The 21,124-nt window shown below is 34.0% G+C and overlaps 1 protein-coding gene across 1 annotated transcript in view; it reads right to left on the bottom strand.

The window, feature by feature from the left end:
- Nucleotides 1-7,725: 7,725 nt before the first annotated feature.
- The window catches only part of LOC131165630 (agamous-like MADS-box protein FUL-L), a 30,982-nt gene continuing 17,583 nt past the window's right edge, over nucleotides 7,726-21,124 (bottom strand). Inside the window, exons 2-8 of the mRNA XM_058123580.1 lie at nucleotides 13,737-13,815; nucleotides 12,507-12,571; nucleotides 11,663-11,762; nucleotides 11,528-11,569; nucleotides 9,260-9,301; nucleotides 8,998-9,134; nucleotides 7,726-7,998 (exon numbers count right to left, since the gene is read on the bottom strand). Coding sequence (XP_057979563.1) covers nucleotides 7,896-7,998; nucleotides 8,998-9,134; nucleotides 9,260-9,301; nucleotides 11,528-11,569; nucleotides 11,663-11,762; nucleotides 12,507-12,571; nucleotides 13,737-13,815 — 568 coding nt within the window. The 3' untranslated portion in view covers nucleotides 7,726-7,895. The remainder of the gene's footprint in view (nucleotides 7,999-8,997; nucleotides 9,135-9,259; nucleotides 9,302-11,527; nucleotides 11,570-11,662; nucleotides 11,763-12,506; nucleotides 12,572-13,736; nucleotides 13,816-21,124) is intronic.

Genomic DNA, 21,124 nt, shown 5'->3' on the forward strand with positions numbered 1-21,124 from the left:
TTATAAATCTATGAATTCATGCTTGAGTTTTAAAGTTTGAATTTAAAATTCATATAACTTATAGTGCTTTAAAATTTTAATGGGATCCATTGATTCAGTCTAGCAGCAGCAAAATAAATCAACTAAAAAATGACAAATATCCTTTCAACTACAAATATACATCAAATTAAAACTAAAAAAAAAAAAACCCAAATTCTTCAAATCTGAGTTTAAAGAAACATATATACCTACTTGAAGGCTAGAAGGCTTCCGGTGGTTGATCTCCGCGGTGAAGGCGATGGGAATAGACCTGACTCAGCAGTGGTGACAAAGAGAGGGCGAGACTGAGAGTGAGAGACCAGAGAGATTGAGAGATATATGTCCATTCAAAAGTGCGTATGTGTGTGTGTGTGTGAGAGAGAGAGAGAGAGAGAGAGACAGGGGAATACCAGCTTGAAGGGAGCGGTGGCGGTGGCTGAGAGAGAGACTCGAGGGCGAGTGGCGGGGTAGTGGCAGTTGTGGCTGCGAGGGCAACCAGAGGGAGAAGGAAGGAGGGGAAAGAAGGGAGGAGGGAAAGGAGGGGGCGGCTGCGAGGGTAGCCGGAGGAGGAAGGAAAGGAGGGGAAAGAAGGGAGGAGGGAAAGGAGGGGAAAGAAGGAAGAGGGAAAGGAGGGGGATCGGGAGAGCGCAAAGAGGCAGGGCAAGAAAAGAAAGGAAAATGAGGGAAGAGAAGGAAGATTAGGACAAACTTTACTAAAGGACTAGTAGTGACGAATCCATAACCGTCACTACTAGTAGGGCAATAGTGACAAATTTATTAAATCGTCACTAATGCTCTGTATTTTTTTTTTTTTTGAAAATACGTGAAGTATTAGTGACGGTCCTCAAATCCATCACTAATACAAGGGAAATATTGATGAATTTTGAAATTCGTTACTAACACTCTGAAATAAAAAAATTAAAATTATTTTAGAATACAGGAAGCATTAGTGATGGTTTTAAAATCCGTCACTAATACCAGGGCAATAGTGACGAATATATTAATTCGTGACTAATACTCTAAAACAAAAATATTGAGATCATTTTTAAATACCGGAAGTATTAGTGACGATTACCAAATCCGTCACTAATACTGGTGCAATAGTGACGAAACAAAAAATTCGTCACTAATACTTTGAAACAAAAAAATCTTATTTATTTTTTAATACATGAAGTATTAGTGACGGTTCCCATATCTGTCACTAATAATAGGCAAATAGTGGCAAATAAACAAATTTGTCACTAATACTTCGAAACAAAAAAAAATCATATTTATTTTTCAATGCGTGAAGTATTAGTGACAGGTCCCATATTTGTTACTAATAATAGGAAAATAGTGATGAATAAAGAAATTCGTCACTAATAATATGAAAAAAAATTCTAATTTATTTTTTAATACGACAATTATTAGTAACGGTCTCAAATGCGTCACTAATACTGGGGCAATGGTGATGAATATACCAATTCGTCACTATTACTTGAAACAAAAAAATGTAGTTATTTTAAAATTAATAGTAGTGACGGTTATTTATTCATCACTAATAATAATCTTTTAGTGATGGATATTAGTTGTCACTAATACTGTACAAATCATCGCAAATATTTTTTCGGGGAAATTTATGCGTGAAAAACTATTTCCCGTGATTTTTTCGATTTTTAGTGACGAACTTATTAGTGACGGATTAATATTCGTCACTAAAAGTTCGTATTAGTGACAGTTCTCAAATTTGTCACTAATGTCTCCCATTTAGTACGAAATTGAATCTGTCACTAATAAGTTTGTCACTAAAAGCCAGTTTTTTTGTTGTGTTCCTTAGTTTTTTCACGGTGTCTGATCATCTTCCCAAAGAGTTTCTCCATCTCACTCCAATGTTATCCTTCCATCTCACTCTTCCTTTGAGTTCCCCCATCTAATTCCTTTGCTTTACCTCCCATGGATTGGATCAAGGCTCATACTGAATAACTATTAGGGTCATTGTCGAAGAATTTATCATCAACCAATTTTGGAACTTGTAGCAATTCTTTATACTCTTCCATAAGTGGTGCCATGTCGGCTAGTCCAAAGGTGAACCATCGGTAGATTCGATCCCAATGTTGGACCATGAAATCTATGACCTTCTAATCAACCTCCACCCAAAACACATCCATGATACAACCGTAGGTTTCTGTGAACTTCCTTTGATCGTCCTATGATAGACAATTCCAACATCCTAAGATTTTGATTGTATCTAGCTTCATTATCCATAGACCCATCCTATTTGGCAATGTACTTTGACAATCTAATGGAATGAGATTCCTTTATATCATATATTGTTTCTTTGAAAGGTATGCCTCTTTTATTACATTTATTGGTCTCATTGGCATGATACATTCCTATGCAATTTAATTGTACTATAAGTAAGGCAAGATGCAATGATATGACCTGCTAGTATGCCCTTAAGGATCATGTCTATGGACTTTTATGTCTTAACAAGTTGTTTATCTCCAAACATTGTGTAAAATCTCTATTTTAGGGTATAAGATAAATACTTTTAGTGCATGAATTTGTTTTACATTTCATGAACCTTAAAGGCTCCTAAATTTGTCTTCAGAGAGAAAAAATAGAGTGAAGGAATTTTCTAAAGACCTATATGGAGGAAAAAGCCCCATGAAGGACCTTACTACTTTTTCTTTCCCCTACAAACTACTAGGAAAGGAGTCCGGGTATGTGACTAGCTAGTGAAGGTGTGTGAATAGTGCACTTATGAATATGCAAAGGATGCATGAATATGACAAGACATTTATAACATGGCATATCACTTCATGACATAAATAACATAACAGTAGGAAAACGCATGCAAGCACATGTACAACAAAAATAACACACACCAAACACTCATAAAAAGTGGCTTGACTCTCAAATGTCACCATTGGAGTTGCCAAATTTGTTGACATCAGATTTAGATGACCCATTTTGTTTGTCAACATGTGGTGACTTAAGAAAATCGAAGTAAAATGAACCAAACCATTGGTCCTTTGCTTACCTTTTTATTTATAAATGGAGTTGCCAATTTATTTTGGTTTTTAAAGAGGTAAAATAAAAGAAAACCTTTTCTACAAAAGATCTGGTTCTGGAGTACCGTTGTAGTACGGTGTAGTGAAGCTTTGTGAATAGGGAACTTATGAATATGCAGAGGATGCATTTATATGACAAGACATTCATAACATGGCATATCACTTCACAACATAAATAACATAACATACAGGAAAGCACAGGCAAGCGTGTGTAACAACAAAAATAACACGCACAAAACACACATATAAAGTGGCTTGACTCTAAAATGTTCCTATTGGAGTTGCAAAATTCATTGACACCAGATTTTGTTTGCCAACTATTGACTCTATGAGTCCAATCCTATTTTGATAATGAAAAATCACTTGATATTTGATATGTGCATTGAGTGTGTGAACATGAACATTATTTAGCATGCATAGAAGTTGAGGAAGTCATGGAAGCCATGAGGATTAAAGAATATACAACCATGCACAGTTAATGGAACTAAAAGAGTAGAAGAATGGAGATGCAAGCGTCAAGTTCAATATAGTCATAGGCATGGGTACTTAGATTTCAATGTAGTTACATAATTTATATAATATAGCTAGAAACTCAAAATTATACCCTAAACTGACTTTAGGAAACATGCATATCATGAAATATTTATTTACAATGTCCTAAGTTAAAAAGAATTTTAGAGGCAAGTTTTTAGAGGCCTCGTCAACAAACACTATGGCCTCGTCGACGAACTTATGAAGTCCACTCAGCGATGAACACTTCGTTCTCGTCGATGAGAAAATACTGAGAGCACAAAAATTTTAGATAGGTATCTCATTGACGAACTCACGTTCACGTCGACAAATGAGTGTTGAACACTCGTCGACGAAGGTGTCCTTCTCGTTGATGAATTTCGGGCGCTGAACTTGAGTGTTAGCAAGAATATGGACATATTAGATTTTTAATATTCATGATCTAACGGCCAGGATTGAATCTGAGACCGAGAACACTTATAAATTGGGTCTTAAACCCTAGTGCCTCCCCTTTGGCACAAGATTTAGTGTCTTGAATGTTTAGCACAACTTTGGAGAGCATTGAACACACTGTTGAACTCTTGCTTGGGATTTCAAAGCATATACTTCAAATCTGAGTTAAGGCTACATTGATTTTCAAAAGGCATTCTAGCGATTGTTGTGCATTCAACTTGGTATAGAGGTTTGGTAAATCGATCTATTTGTTACTACTTATTCTCAAAGAGTTTTTCATCTCCAAAATTTATCATTGAATATTATTTGAGAGATTGATCTTGATTGTTTTGAAAAGATCACTACTTGGGAAAAGTTTTGCCAATGGTTGAATATTTTTTATTCAAGTGTTTATTCATTTAAAGACTCGATATTTTCGATATTACAAAACCACTTGATTACATATTCTAAGAGCTCATAAATATATATATTATTGATGGATATTTTCTTCAAAATATTATATTAGGTTTTTGATCTTTGGAACACATATTATAGATATACATATTCATATACAAAGATCATATTGTGTTTTGGATATTTGGAACAAAACTGATTAATCTAGATTTCTAGAGCAAAATTAAATTGCATATTTGCATTGAGATCATTTGGTTGGATTCAATATTTGAAGCGGAATAGTCATATTCTTTTAAACCAAAGATTATTCAGAGATTTTATTGACCACATTACATACACTCATTGAGCTTCAAGTTTTTATCATATGAATATGTGTTAAAAGTTTCTATTGTACTCACTAGCTTATGTAGAAGCATTATGGAGTTTTTTGTAGAACATTTATATTGTAATCACGGTTCGAGTTATGAACCGGTTTTGAGGAGAGGGTTGTATCTCTTGTAAGCAGCAGATTAGGAGGAAGTTGTACCTCTCATAAGTAGCGGATGTAAGGGAAGCTCCATCTAGGTTAACGGAGCAGGGATTTAGTGGAATCCTTGAGTGGGTTGCTCAAGGCCCTATGTAGGCTAGGTTGGCTGAACTTCATAAAAATTGTGCTTGCCTTCTCTCTTCTTTTACTCCTTTTAATTTCCGCAACGCATTTCATTACCTATCTTGCATGTGCGTATGTTGAATAACCTTACAATCACTTGATAATTAATTGGGTATAATTGAATATAAAATTATTGGATTGAATTAATTTCAAGTCCTGGTGATTGTCTGTGTTAAATCTTAAAATAGGGACTAATTGTTGAAATCAAATTAAGTATTTTCAAAATACCCAATTTAGCCCCCGTCTTGGGATTACACCTGAATAAACATACATTTGGTGATGTAAGAAAATGAAAGTAAAATTAACCAAACCATTGGCCCTTTACTTACCTTTTTATTTAAGATGAAGTTGCCAATTTATTTTGGTTTTTGAAGTGGTAAAATAAAAGAAAACTTTTTCTACAAAAGTCTGGTTTTGGAGTACCATTATGAATAGGGAAGGTAGGCTTTTAAATCTTCTTAAGTGGAGATATAAAAGGTCTACCACTCTAAAGCACCTATTCCAAGAATAGTTACTGCAGTTGGCTTATGTGAGTGTGTGTGTCTAGCTCCCACTTACAAGTTCAAAATTTGGAAAAAGGGAAAAAATTAGAAATATATGAACTTGCAGGATTAGGTAGTCAACCACTTGTAGAGAGCGATTGATCGCTTTAACCCATTTTGAAAAGGCATTTATAGAGTTCATCCTGAGCCATATCCCCATGAGAGCTCCACTACATTTAATGCCTTTTCAAATTCCTCTAACAAAACACACATAATAATGAGAAAAGAACAAAGAAAACACTTAGTTTTCTTTTTTGAGTCATGGCTAGATCTAGAAAGGTAAATTGTCTTCAATCCTCCACTGGAGAAACGTAGTTAACTAAAATATTTTTAAAAACAAGTTTTTGAAAATAATTTGATGAATTTTAGAAAAAAAAAAACTTGAAAACACTTGAGTACTTTGAAATTATTTGAAGTCCATATTGAAAAACCATTTTTTTTATTTATTAGAAAACTAATTTTTCAACCAAAAAAACTTTGTAAAATAGATATTAAAGTCAAGTTAAACCTTAAGAAAAACTCCGTTTTTATAGTCTCAAGTCACTTCATGGGTAATTTGCTTTGAAAATGGTATTTTTCTTGTTTAAACTTAAAAAAAGAGTGTAGATTTTTGGTTTGAGAACAACTAACCTGCCTTGAAATATGTTTTTAAAAGGTTTTGGAGAACATGCAAGAGCCACATCATGAATGTATGACTCCAAAAATGTTTGAAAACTTTGTAAAGGGTTGTAAACTTTGTAAAAACTTTACATGAAGTCATTTTTAGATGAAAAATTGGTTCTTTTTTTTCATGGAAAAACCATGAAAAGTTCTAGCAAAACAATATTCAAACTTGACCTAATATACTCTACTAAGTGTAGACTCTCAAAAAAAAAAAAAAAAAAAGAAGACTTGAAATCTTGGGAAAAACCATGAAAATGTGCAAAAATATGCACTTTCAAGATTTCACGGTTGACCATTTGTAGAGGGTAGTCAACTCCTTGGTAGCCTAACAACTACTTTTCAAATCAAGTAGAGGACACTTGATCCCCTGAATGAATTGGTTAACTGTCTGCATATGAATTTTGATTAAACATGCATTTTTTGAGGCTTTTGAACATGCCTTTTCCCATACAGTTAACATCCACTATTGACGTGAATTAATAGAGAAATTATGATGCATTGAACATGTACATTTCAAAAAAAAAAAAAAACATCAACATGCTTCCTCATACAAAACTCATAAAAACATGTGAAAATTAATGAAATGAAAGGTTTAATAGTGACCTTATTAAAAGAAAATCCTTTGTACATTAAATAGAGGACTCTCTCACTATAATTCACTCCCCAAATACCCGGAAACAATGAATGAGAGGTGTGATTTTCTCTCTTTCTTCCTTTCAACAAGACTCCCTTTTTTAAAACTCATCAAAACTCTTAGAAAAATTCTCTCCTTGGCCCCACTTAGAGGTGTCCTCATCTCTCCTCAAGAGGTCCTTTTATAGACCTTTGATGAAATAGAGAGAAAAGTATTTTTGAATTTGAATCTCGAAAATTCAAATTCAAATTAACTACCATTAACTACCAAGCGCCAAATGCCAATATTGTTGCTTGACATGTGATAACATTAGGACGCATGGCAAATTCAAATCTCCCGACCAATCATAAGAGGACAATACAAAAATTCAAATTCTGCTATGACCAATAGACTGCCTAAATGAGTCGCTCAACTATCTATTAAGGTTGCCAAACTATAAAGGATGGGAAATGGGCCTATTGACTGCTTGAATTAATCGGTTAACTGTCTTATGCTGCTTTCATTTCCTTTTGTATTTTTTGACCCAACTTTCATATGTTCAACTTGACCTTTATTTTATCGGATAAAAAATGACTATTGACAAATATTTTTGTCTTTTTTTCCCAAATTTTTATGAGAAAGAGAGTTAATATGGTGTGCTTATATTGATAAGCATATGAGTTCTCTTTATTTTATTGGGTTAGTCTGTGAACTACTGATGTGGTAAACTTGGCCTATCGAATAAGTTCTCTACTATAAGAGTAACTTTTATAAAAGAAGAATATTGAAAAATAAGAGAGAGAGAGAGAGAGAGAGAGAGAGAGAGAGAGATTCAAACCAACTGATAACAATGGTATAGATATTTATTTTTTTTAAATTCTACACAATTGGACAAACTTAGGGACACGCTTGCAGAAGACCGTGAAATCTTTCACAGCTGCAGCCAGCCAGCCCATGAAATGATACATACATCTTATTGGGAAGAACCCATCTGCATTGCATTATTCATTGGCACGGGGACACATCCAAGATGGCATGATAGTATTGGTATTACGCCGAGTTTGGGCGCCAGCCTCCTCCTCAACTCTTGTTTGAAAAGCTCCGCTGCATGAATTGTTTTCATACAATATTGTTAATTAGCAGCTCAATTGGCCAACCGTTCAAGGTCGTCCTGTAAATGAAGAAATCAGCTCACGGAGATAGTCAATGTTGTTTTACTGTGACCACAAATGACACGCAATTACAACTCAGAAAATTAACAGCTTGTGGTTGTTTTCAATTTCAAAAGGGGGAAAAAAAGCCATTTCCAATTGAACCACTAGCTAATTACATTGCAAAAAAGTAAACTCTACACCATATGGAAATACAAGAAGCAAAACATCCTTGCACCGCACCTTGTTTTTTCAGTGGACTGAATTTACCTCCTTACAAGCAACTGCAGTTCGTCAATCCCCCTCCCACCTCCTTCCCACTGGACAAATATTCCTTAAGCAGCATGCATATTGAGATTCTTACGAATTGTTTCCACTTTGGATCTTTGTTGGGCGTAATAAGCATATTTGAACTATCTAATTTTATAATTTAGTGTAAATCTAGCTATTCATAATTTTAATACACATGCTTATAGTTTATTATAGATTGTATTATTTTCCTATCTTAATGTTTTTATTTCCTTTTATGAAAATATATAAATTAATGTTTGCTCCACCAAAGAATTCCAGAGTCTGCCACTAGGTGAAGAGTGTTCAGATGTGAGAACATAAAACCGGTGATAGAGGCACCTCGTAATTAGTGCCAAAGGATTTTAGATCGTGGATTGCAGATGTTTCATGCTTGATTGGCTTTAGGAAGCTCCCATACCAAACCAAACTAAGCAATGCTGTGAAATGAAATGGGATAGAAAAGGGATGGAATGGAAAATTAAATGAAAGGTACCGAAAAAACAAAGTAATAAATTTGTTTTCATTTCTTATGATACTATTTCATTTTTACCTACCAAATATTCTGCAGCATGGTTGCAGTAAGCAATCTGCTTTACCTACTATCACCTTTGCGCGCGCATTCGCTTCCCTGGGGAGGTAAGAAGAGGAAAAGGGTACTCACCCAATGGTTAAGGAAGGAAGTGGTAGTGATGGAGGGCGCTGCCGCGGGGATTGTTGAATGAAGGAGGATGAGTTGTGGCCTTGGTTTTGCTGCTCCCAGTGCATGCGCTCAGCCAATGTCTGCTCATTATCTTTGATCTATTTCAAATTAGAGGGCCAAAAAGAAGTAAGATATATATTATCACAATCTTTGTCAAAAGAGATGAAACTGACTACTAATTTGGTATTTCATTCATTAGCCGCAAAACAGAAATTGCAGTTACCTTATCCGCGAGCTTCTTGTTCTGCTCCTGCAATACTTTTTCCTATTACAAAAACATGGGAAACCGTATGTAATAGTCTTACATATATCTATATATATATAATTCTTTCTCCAGTACTAAAAACAAATTTTTTTTTTGGGTGGGGCTAAAGTTATACACACTCCTACAGCAAATCAAATAGGAAAATAAAAAAAAAGGACACAAAGATTTACGTGTTTCGACAGCGTAGCTATGTTTATGAAGCCCCTACACAATTTTTATTTTCTAGTCAATGAAAAAATTTTTTTGAAGCATGTGTTAAATAAGGGAGACCTTACTTCAGAGGTTTGGAGGAAGGTTTCGGTGGAAGTAGGTGTTCATTTCCTTAGGTAACAAAGTTGGAAAGAAAGAGTCCAAATGTGGTTTAATAGGGCTTCCAGGTTCTCTCAACTAGGTTTTTTAATGGGTTTGATTCCTTATTTAGTAGTTTGGAGGCTGTGGAGAAGGAGATGTGTGGTTAGAATGAGAGGAAAATTACAGAGTAGTAATGATGTGTGGCTCTCCATTAAGTATTGGGTGGAGGTTTTGAGTAGAAATATTACAGAAATGGTTCAATTAAAGGATGCGGATTTTCGGATATTGCAGAATCTGGAAGTGCAAATTGTGAATAAAAGAATTAAAACTATGCAAAGTATGAGATGGCTAAAACCGAGGCAAGGGAGGTTGAGACTAAATTTGCATGGGAACAGCCTGGGGAACCCAGGGCCGGTGGGTGGTGGTGGCATCCTTAGAGACCATTCAAGTTCTTTTGTGATTGATTTTTCAAAATATTTTGGTACTTATTCAAATAATGAAGTTGAATTGAGAGCTATGTTGGAGGGAATAAAGATTTGCAAAAAGTTGGGACATACCTGTATCGATATTGAATGTGATTCGAATATTGTAGTTAATTGGATAAGAGCCAGGAAGTGCTCCTTGTGGTATTTGTGAGATTTTTGGGAGTAGCTTATTGGTTTATTGGAGGGAATAGATTTTTCGATAAATCATTGGTATAGAGAAGGGAACAAAGTGGCAGGTGCCTTGACTCGACAAGGTGTTATGGGGAGGAATAGTTTGTTTACAAATAGTAGTCAACTCCCTAGAATTAACAATGGTTTGTATAAATTGGAGAAAATGGGTACGACTTATATGAAATATGTTTAGCTGCTTTCCTTTTGGTTTTAGCTTATGCTCTATGTTGTTTATCTTTTGTTTTGTTTTGTTGCGTGAGGTTTGTTTTGTAGGTCGTGTTTTGTTTTGTTTTGTTTTGTTTGGTCTTGTATCCCGATTTTTGGCTGGATGTTGATGTTGTTTTTTGGGAGATTTTTAACGTGTTGTCTTTTGTTATTTCCCATTGATTGTCTTATAACCACGGTATTCCTTCGCAAAAAAATGAGGGGTTATCAATAAATAAATGAAAGTGCCGCCCTTCTTTTAAAAAAAACAAAAAAAAAAACCCCTAAGCTACAATCACATAAATAGCTCCTATTAAAAAATACGAAAATACCCTCATATAAAAATACAGTTGCCATTAACCTTGGGGACCTTTCAGGCTTTTTTATTTCCACATGAAACCTCCAACTTGTTAGGTTTCAAGTGGACAAACCCTTTATGGAAGTAAAACATAAGTCAACATTTTAGTTATATGCACATATAGCCCACAAAATTTAACATGAAGATAGCAGAGCAGAACTGCATGCACATCAACCAAAAATCCAAAATACAACAGCTGCTGCAAAGTTTGAAGCCAAGAAAACTGGAAGCAACAAGAGGAAATCAGTCCACATATCCAAAATAACCTATTCTTTAGAGAGGCCTTAGATTCCAATTTTTATTGGATTTAGATCAAATATAATATAAAATTGTATTAAAATTTATCCAAGTCAACCTAAATTCAAATCTAAGATCCCAAATCTATACTCCTAAACACAATGTAATTCTTTCACCCCTATCAGAAACAAGGGGAATAGAGACTCACAAGTACTAACTATTGTAGGAACCACCTAACATCATTTTTGGTTTGTGCAAAGAAATGGAATAAAAAGGGGATAAAATATGGGGCACCATGAAATCAAGTGATAAGTTTGATTTCATCCAGCTTGATTCTATTCCATTCTTAGAAACATTTAGTTATATAATTGATGTAAATGCACAACTAGAATCCTAATCATCAGGAAATTTTGCACACCCAACAAAATTTATTTCTTAAAATCTCCATATACTGCATGGACCTTCTCACAGAAGTCTTACCTTCTTCTGAAGTTCGGAAATGGATTCATGCATGAGTTGATTCTGCATATGCAAAAGCACGTAATAGATGTAATGTACTGTTTATGATTAATGATAAGAAAAAAATATAAAACTTTATGTATAATATATTTATACCTTTCTTGTACGTATGCGCTTCAGAGCATTGTCAAGCTGTTGTTCTAAGTTTTGAAGCTCTCTCAAACTTAAGGGATCGAGATCATCTCCCGTCAAGTGCCTGAAAGAATAAATATGAAATCTGATGAAATCTGACACATTCCCAACCCATATTGTCGTGAAATGACATTCATCGAGACGTGTAGTGGTCCGGGCTGAACAAAATTTGCCACATTGTATAGGCTCAGTTTTGACAAATTAAGAATTTCATTAGGGAAAACAATCAAACACAAATAAAAGAAAAAATATTATTTAATGTTTTCTTCATTATATTTGTTTTATATGTATATATATATATATATATATATATATGTATTTTCTTAACTTTTCATAATAACTAAAAACAAAAAGTAGATTCTTTTCCATATTTCTATTTCTGTTTCTAACATTTTTCAAATTTGAAATAGGACCTTGGAGTCTAGACATGACCACGTTTGATGAACTCCACTTAACAGACCATGACAACAATCAGCATCATTCAACAAAGTTTAGGCTTCTAACAACCTGAAATGAATGCGTATTTCACTCCCCCTTCTGTTTCTTTATACCTTTGAAAATTTTTAATTTTTTTTTAATTGTATACAGATTAAAGGCCTTTATATATATATATATAATCCGTCTCTAAACTAAGCCATTCATGCTCAGTCTTTTTATATAATCGCTTATTTGAGACCTAACATATAAGGCATTGATTTCCCATACAAACATGTCGCATAGCATTAAAGTGAGCAACTAAACAAACCTTTCAAACCGAAGACTAACTGTTAATGACATTGTTATAACTGTGATGCAATGATGTCATTACCTTATGTTTCTTTGTAAGACATCAATCTTAGCCACGAGTTTCGGATGCTCTTGACACCAGCTCTCCTATCAAGCATTTAGAAAATGGTTACACAACTCAGTAAAGTAACATTTTCTCTATTTTTTCGCATAAAATCACTACTAATTTTAGTGGGACTCATGCAAATTTTATGTAGATGCTGCGCATTTAGGTCAGACTTAAGTAAATAAATAGATGATTTCAACAAAAGGATAACATAGACAAAAGGAGTAGCTCTTTGCTAGCTGCTCTTAATAAGTTTTTTGAGGAAAGATTGAACTTATATGTATTTTCAACACAGTTCATCCAGAAGATTCTGACAGCTTTTAGGAACATTTGAACCGTAGGAACTGTCAGTTTACATTTGTCTATTCCCAGGACTTGATTGAACAGTCAATACTATGGTTTTATAACTTACAAAAGAAGGTGCTTTCTCATCATTAAATAAATAAAAGTATAAATTTTTTTAGAATTTCCTAAAATGGAACATATAAGAAATGACTATTAACAAATTTTTGTTTAAATTATTATATTTGTATTATTACATTCCCATCTTATTACATTGTACAACAGACATTATGTGAACCAAATGTAACTTAACAGCTAGAACAATATCTTGTTAGGTTTGGGGGCAATGCAACTAGAAGAAAAATAAACAGAGAATGCTACACATTGTAAATCTCCATGGTGCCTACACCCATGGACAATTTCAGCTAAAGAACATCTTTAGTGTAAAAATGGATAGAGAGATAACTGTGCTCCAGGCTTCAACATTGGACTAGGGTCCTAAATCCAAAAGAAAAACTCAATATAAGACCCAACTTGGGCTTATTTAGACTAAAGAAGCAGCCATAGGATATTCTGAACTGGAAAGGAAACTGATAATATATGAACTAGTTGATCCCCTTAATTAGAGAATATAAAAAACACAAGAATCATGTGGTTGGATAGGCCAACAGTACATTTAAGCGTTGACTATCATTCACAATAATTAGAAAGTGCCTATTAGTCTAAAGTATTTTATATTTACATCCTTCTCATGTATTGGTTCGACGGCTGTGTGAATTACCTGTAGGCCATGAGTACATTTAGGCATTGCCAAGAGTACATTAAACATTGACAATCATTCACAACAGCTAGAAAGTACCTATTATTGTAAAGTATTTTATATATATTTCCTTATCATGTGTTGGTATGATGGCTGTGAATTACCTGTATTTCAGAATCAGTTGTGACAAGCTGTCTCTGTGCATATGAATATCTCTCGTATCGCTCTAGGATTCTTTCCATGCTGTTTAGTAAAGGCAAACTTTAGAATATAGACTCTGATAAGGAATTATATGCGTAAAGTATGCGTCTGGAAACTGATTAAATATAAAAAAGGAACCTCTTTTAACATAGAAAAACAGACCTTCAAGCATTATATTGTCTCAAAAGAGTAAAAATTCATGTAAAGTATAACTTGATGGCATAACAATCCTCAGGTGTTTGTCAAAATGAATCATGCTAGAAGTTTGATGAATGCTTATTTAAGATGGTTAGAATTAGAGATGTGATGTACCACTGGCATTGTGCTTCATGAGTCTATGCATGGACAATGATCCTAGCTTATTTAGTGGGAAATTTTTCAAGGTGCTGATAATTACTCACATTTTAGCCATTCCATTGTTAACGATTAATCTGACTCATCAAGAATTCCACTTTCAGGGCTATTAAGTCTTTCTTCCTATTTCAACCCACATTGTCTTCATTCTTGTAGGAACTTAAAGGTTGTATGTCTGTTACCTTATCACACATGTATCCAACAGTCTCACTGAAATGATATCACCGTTCTATTCTATTAAATTTATCTCATCACCAATTGAAGCTTGAAAAATAAAGGAGAAATCCAAAATTGTAATAACTATTGTGGAGTTAAACTAATGAGTCATACAATAGAGGGAAAATGTAAGTGAACAAAAATTAAGGTTAGAAGCAAGGGTCTCAAAAAATCAATATAGTTTTATGTCTAGGAGATCTACTTATGAAGATTTGTGTGACGAAACAGAATGTCGACAGCCACGAAAGATTTTATAGCTAACAGAATCAATCGCCCAATCCCAACCCAATAGAAACTGTTGAATAGTAGTTTAACACCCACCAGAAAGAATCGAAAAAAAACAAAAAATTAGAACCCTAATTGAGACAAAGCTCTGATACCATGTCAATTGGATTGAATACCACTCTGTGTGAGGGTTCTCATATCATATTACAAATAGAAATGTTAGTTACAAGGCTGAAAAATAGCAATTACAGTCATCTAAGAGACTAAATAAAGCAATTACAATCAACCTATTAATTACTTACAATCAGCCTATTAATTACATAATATCAACTACAATCAGCCTAATAATCATAGAATATTTATAGAAATAATATAAAATCATGCCATAATAATTAGATAGACTAATTATGGCATCGTATTTGACTGACACTATGTATATTGGTTTCATAAAGGATATGTATGTTGAAATAACGACTAGTTTTAGGAGTATAGGTGGAGAGACTAGGAATTTACAAACATAATAAGTGTACATCAAGAATTTGTTTTGAATCCTTATCTTCTTACTTTAGTGATAGACGAACTTATTAAGATTATCCAAAGAAAGGTTCCATGATGTATGTTGTTTGTAGATATATTGTTTTGGTTGATGAAACTAGGAGTGGAGTAGAATTTAAGTTAGAATTTGAAGAGAAGGTTTAGAATTTAGAGCTTTTAGGGTAAGTAGAAAAAAGGCGTCCCTGGCCATAAGGCTCCCCGTTTCATGAGGGTAAGGGGAGGGTTGTCACAGTGTATGCAACCTTAACCCTACTTTTATGTGGAGAGGTTGTTTCCTTGAACTCGAACCGATGACCAACCGGTCACAAAGGAGCAACCTTACCATTGATCCAAGGCCCAATAAGACAAAATATGTATAATGTAATTGTAGTCATAGTAGTATGGGATCTATTCTGCAAATTAAATGGAAAATTAAAAAGATATAATGTATAAAGTTAAAATAGATCAAATAAGATGGAAAAATGATTTTGTGTGATCATAAAATATTCTTAAAATTAAAAGATAAGTTTTATAAGAAGATTGTAAAGTCAGTTATGCTTTATGGATTATAATATTGGGCAACTAAAAAACAACACATCCAAAAAGTAAAAGTTATTGATATGAGAATGTTAAGGTAGATGAGTATTATAATGTTAAAAGATAAATTAATAAATGAACATATTTAAGCTAAGTTAGGGGCAATTCTTGTAGAAAAGAAGATAAGGGAAGGACAATTTAAATGGTTTGGACATACCTAACATAGGCCTATAGTGCACAAGTGAAGAGTGTGATAGTTACTATGAGTAGCACTAAAAGGGATAGGTTGACCTAAAATAACTTGGAAACGCATAGTGAGTAAAGATTTAATAGCCTTCAATTTGTTAGAGAAGATTGCCAATGATCATGCAAATGTATTGGTAGATCGAAAATGGTTTATCTATCCAACACTATCTAGTGCGATTTAAGACTTGATTTGTTGTTGTTGTTATACTAGCTTGTGTAATTCCTATAGATTTTCACATGGATAAATTCTATCATTCTTGCATGTTCTTTCATCTTAACATTGCCATTTCAAATACCACACTAAACATCTTATATGATGTATTTTTACCAAATTTCTCATATGTAGACCGTTAAAAAAAGAAAAAGAAAAACCACATTTTCCCTTCATGGAATGTGTACTATTTCCAAAAAAGAAAAAAGAAAAAAGCAAAAAAAATCCTATGCCAAAATATCCGAAGTCAGAAACTCCAATATCAAAAAACACTTGAGCGGCCTCAAGAAGACACTGAAAGCACTAAATCTTTGAGAAGAGCACTGGGAAGAAGCAGAAGCATCTGAAGCTTAAAAAGCCAAATGATAACATCGATTATAATTGTTGCTGTTTCTTCGTGTTTCTTGATGGGTTGCTGCTGTGCTGAAGAGTCATTCAAGGGTTTGGTTTTTTTGCTAGTGAATCTGGGCTGGGTTCTGATTGGGTTGAAGTTGTCTGCTTGCTGCTGTAATTGGAGGAGCTCTGTTTTCTTTTGCCTGATTTTTTTCATGTTGTATTGCCGCTGTGTAGAAGAGTTGGTTTTTTTATTGTCTCTCAAACCTCCCGCATGAGTCTGTCTTTTTTCAGGTTTTATTGAATATATATTTCAGAATTAACATTTAGATAAAAACACCGATTGTAATTTATAATAGCTAAAAGCCGCAGGGAAACACAATTACGAGAAGTGAAAAAATTATAGAAGTAGCGACACAGCCCCAGTAATCTTCATGATCTCCCGGATAGCAACTGACTGCCACCAAATTTTCATGAGCTCCAAAAAGAATCCAATGGGGTAGAGCAGTACGTAGCCTCTATGCATGCAGGAAATGATCAATAACAGAATCGCCACAAACTACAAAAAGAACCTCGTCCACTATCACAACCAGGTTACAAATAGTCATTTTCTGTTGTTCTGCTTCTCTCACGCAATTTGTGAGACCCTTGATAGGCCAAGTATGTTAGAATTTTTGTGCACTTACATAACCTATTTTATAAAACTCAAATTAAATGAGTATCTCATATTTTGGAAGCATGAAATTAATGAGTCTTATGATAAGTAATCATCATATTTTGGTATGGGTTTAAAGCACCAAGTCATGGAATTTTGGTATGTGTGGCTGTTGTTGGCACAAGTAGCGCATGATAAGTATGGTTTCCTTATGCTGATATTTAAGAAACAAGAAGAGTATCCTCACCCTAATGTAGTATGGTCTTCTGTCACGATACAGGTCCAGAGAAAGAAAAAAGGTAGTAAGCTCTTCTCCTACATCACAGAACTTTTCAAATCTCAATAATGGATTCTTTTGTATAAAGTACACATCTTTAAATTAATTTATGTTTCATGTTTATATTCATGTGATTGATTTGGGAAATTATTATTGTTGTTTCAGAAATTGGTGTACTATTCTGAGAAAATATATTTATAAAATTGGTATTAAAGTCATACCCAAATCATTAATGGCTATGAAGATTTCTTTTTTTATAAATTTTTTAAAATTTTTAAATTTTTTTTTTTTTTAAAGGAAGGGCGGCACCTGCATTTATTTATTGAAACCCCTCACTTTACGGAGGAATAACGTGGTTACAAGATAATCAATGGGAGATAATAAAAACAACACTTTAAAAACCTCATAAAGAACAACACCAACATCCAACCAAAAATCCAGTTACAAGTCCAAACAAAACAAAACAAAACATGACCTACAAAACAAACCTAACGCAACAAAACAAAACAAAAGATAAACAACATAAAACATAAAGTTTTTCAAAAGGAAATCAGTTAAACATACCTCATATAAGCCGTACCCATCTTCTCTAATTTATACAAATCATTGCCAACTCTAGAGAGTTGACTACTATTTGTAAACAAACTATTCCTCATCATAGCACCTTGTCGAGTCAGGGCATCTGTCACTTTGTTCCCTTCTCTATACCAATGATTTATCGAAAAATTTACTCCCTCCAATAAATTAATAAGCTGCTCCCAGAAATCCCACAAATATCACAAGGAGCACTTCCTAGCTCTTATCCAATTAACTATAATATTCGAATCACATTCAATATCGATATATGTATGACCCAAATGTTTGTAAATCTTTATTCCTTCTAACACAGCTCTCAATTCAATTTCATTATTTGAATAAGAACCAAAATATTTTGAAAAATCAATCACAAAAGAACCTGTATGGTCTCTAAGGATGCCACCACCACCAGCCGGCCCTGGGTTCCCCAGGCTGCTCCCATCCAAATTTAGTTTCAACCTCCCTTGCCTCGGTTTTAGCCATATCACACTTTGTATAATTTTAATTCTTTTATTCACAATTTGCACTTCCAGATTCTGCAATACCCGAAAATCAGCATCCTTTAACTGAACCATTTCTGTCATGTTCCTACTCAAAACCCCCACCCAATACTTAATGGAGAGCCACACATCAGTACTACTCTCTAATTTTCTTCCCATTTTAGCCACACATTTCCTTCTCCACAGCCTTCAAATTACTAAATAAGGAATCAAACCCATCAATAAACCTAGTTGAGAGAACTTGGAAGCCCTATTAAACCACCTTTGGATTCTTTCTTTCCAACTTTGTTGCCTAAAGAAAGGAACACCTACCTCCACCGAAACCTTCCTCCAAACCTCAGAAGCAAGGTCTCCCTTATTTAATACATGTTCTAAATCTTCTGATCGCCTCATCTCACAACAATTACATGCCGAAACAAGTGAAACGCCCCTTCTCACCTTTTCATCAACACTTAGGCACTCAAAAGCAGTCTTCCACATACAGATAGAAATTTTCTTCGATAACAATTTATTCCAAACCTACTTAGCCCAATCAAATTTTGGAGCTCTAACTCTGATAACATCTCATGCGGACTTTGTATTAAAGCAACCATCCTTTTTTGGGAGCCATAACAGAATGTCCGAAGAATTTCTAAGATTTTCCACCTTTTTCATCACTTCATCCGCTTTACTAAACTCCAAAATCCTTTGCAAATTTTCCACATCACACGCATTATTGATAACCAAATCTTTTAATTTGATTTGAGATTGTGCACCATTTGGACAATCTGCAAACAAAGGTCCCGAATCTAGAAACTTATCATACTACAATTTTACATCTCCTTCTCTAACCTTTCACTTAGATTTCAGACTTGTTCCAAATTTTTCGGACTTGTTCCAATTTCTCCTTGATTTGTTTTTTGATTCTTTATCCTCTTCTGTATGAACATATGCCTGTGGTTCTTGGAAATTTGGATGGTATAAAACACTTTTTTAATTTTTAAAATTGGTATAGGATTTTTAAATTTGAATGAGAAAGGAGCAAAAATCACTATATGTATTGAAGAATGGAGAAGAGAAGATACCACTAGTGAAATTATAGGGATTCGAGTCAGTATAACCCGAACATAGGAAAACGAGTGAAGAAGGCATGGGGCCCACTTATGGGCCCTACAACAATTTTTTTTATAATTATTTTTCATGATTTTACAGTTTTTATGATTTTTATTTGGATATATGTTTACCATAATTTTAAATTTTCTTTCAAATTATTTTCTCAAAATTTGAAGTTTCGGGCACCTGTTTGTATATTATACTCTATGAATCTGGGGGCAAAAGTTTTTTATGTTGGCATGTAAGTTATCCAGGAGATGTTCTTATTACATACTCTTGACATTTGAACATAGATTAATATGAACATCTCTTGTGAACATTTATATATATACACAAAATATGCATCTATGTTACTTTTGTTGGGCTTTTTCGTGGAGCCTAGTTGCGTTAAATTTGGATGATGATCCGAGCTTTTTTTAATAAGAGATTTCTATCATAAGGCTTAATCTATGGAGCGAAGGATTGGGCCGTAAGACTTAGTCCATTCGGAACCCTATGCGCAGCATATAAAATAATTGTTTTTGAGTGATTAGGATATGTGGTCATACTTTGCGAGAGAGCGAGAAGGAGAGCATTGTACCGCCGCACTCTCTGTATTTTCTTCCTGATAACAGTGAAATTCTTGCAACTCTGTGGACGTAGGCAAAAATTTCTGAATCACGTAAATACTGTCTTGTGCGTGTGATTGATTTTTCTTTGGCGTGTATTCTTTCTCTATTTTGTTTCTCACAGGTTTCGAGAATTTGTTCTTAATTCCCAACAACTTTGCATATCTATAAGATTGCCCTCACATGTGTGATTAATTTATGTCTTTGTTGTAGCCATGTTCATAAGATGATGATGATTATTACATTTATTTGAGTGTTTGATTATTGTAAACCTAGAATTTAGAAAGCAATCTTCCATGATTTTGATTATTTGAAGAATAATGGGCATAATTGATTGTGTCCTCACCCGATGATGAGGTTTAATCAATAATGTTCATTATGATGAAATGACTTAAACAATAATAAATAAATAAATTTTTTTTTATCACGTACAATTATTTTGAGTTGTAATTGGCGTTGAAAATTCCATGGTTGATGCACATATCCTCTTGAGGATGAAATTGATTTTCCCAAACCAAGTAACCTCTCTCTCTCGCTTGGTGTGGTTGTTGTTCATGGTGCTTGCAGTACAATACCACACTGCTCTTCGTGGCATTGATGGCGTGGTTGTTGTCCAAATTGCTTTACAACAAATTCTTTTGTCCTCCTTTTCTTCTTAACACTAATAAACCCATTTCAAAATCCATCCCAAGTCATGAGATATTGGAAGTTGTCTGTCTGAAGTGCTTCCTTATTTATTGATTGTCTACTTTGATTTCTTCAATTTTGGGGCTCAGAGGACCTATTCTTCAATGCTCAACTCAACTACATACGAGGTAAGGGTGTTATCAAATGTAGAGGTTTGTCACAAGTTGCTCTCTATTGCTTATTAGATAGTGGATAAACATCTACATAATGTCCTGAAGCTGCCTATCCATACCTCTTGTTTCAAAGTTTTAAATAACTTATGCCACATGCATTTTCTCTCAAACACCAAACTATAGGCTT

This window comes from Malania oleifera, chromosome 1 (assembly GCF_029873635.1).
Source record: "Malania oleifera isolate guangnan ecotype guangnan chromosome 1, ASM2987363v1, whole genome shotgun sequence".
Taxonomy (NCBI): Eukaryota; Viridiplantae; Streptophyta; class Magnoliopsida; order Santalales; family Ximeniaceae; genus Malania; species Malania oleifera.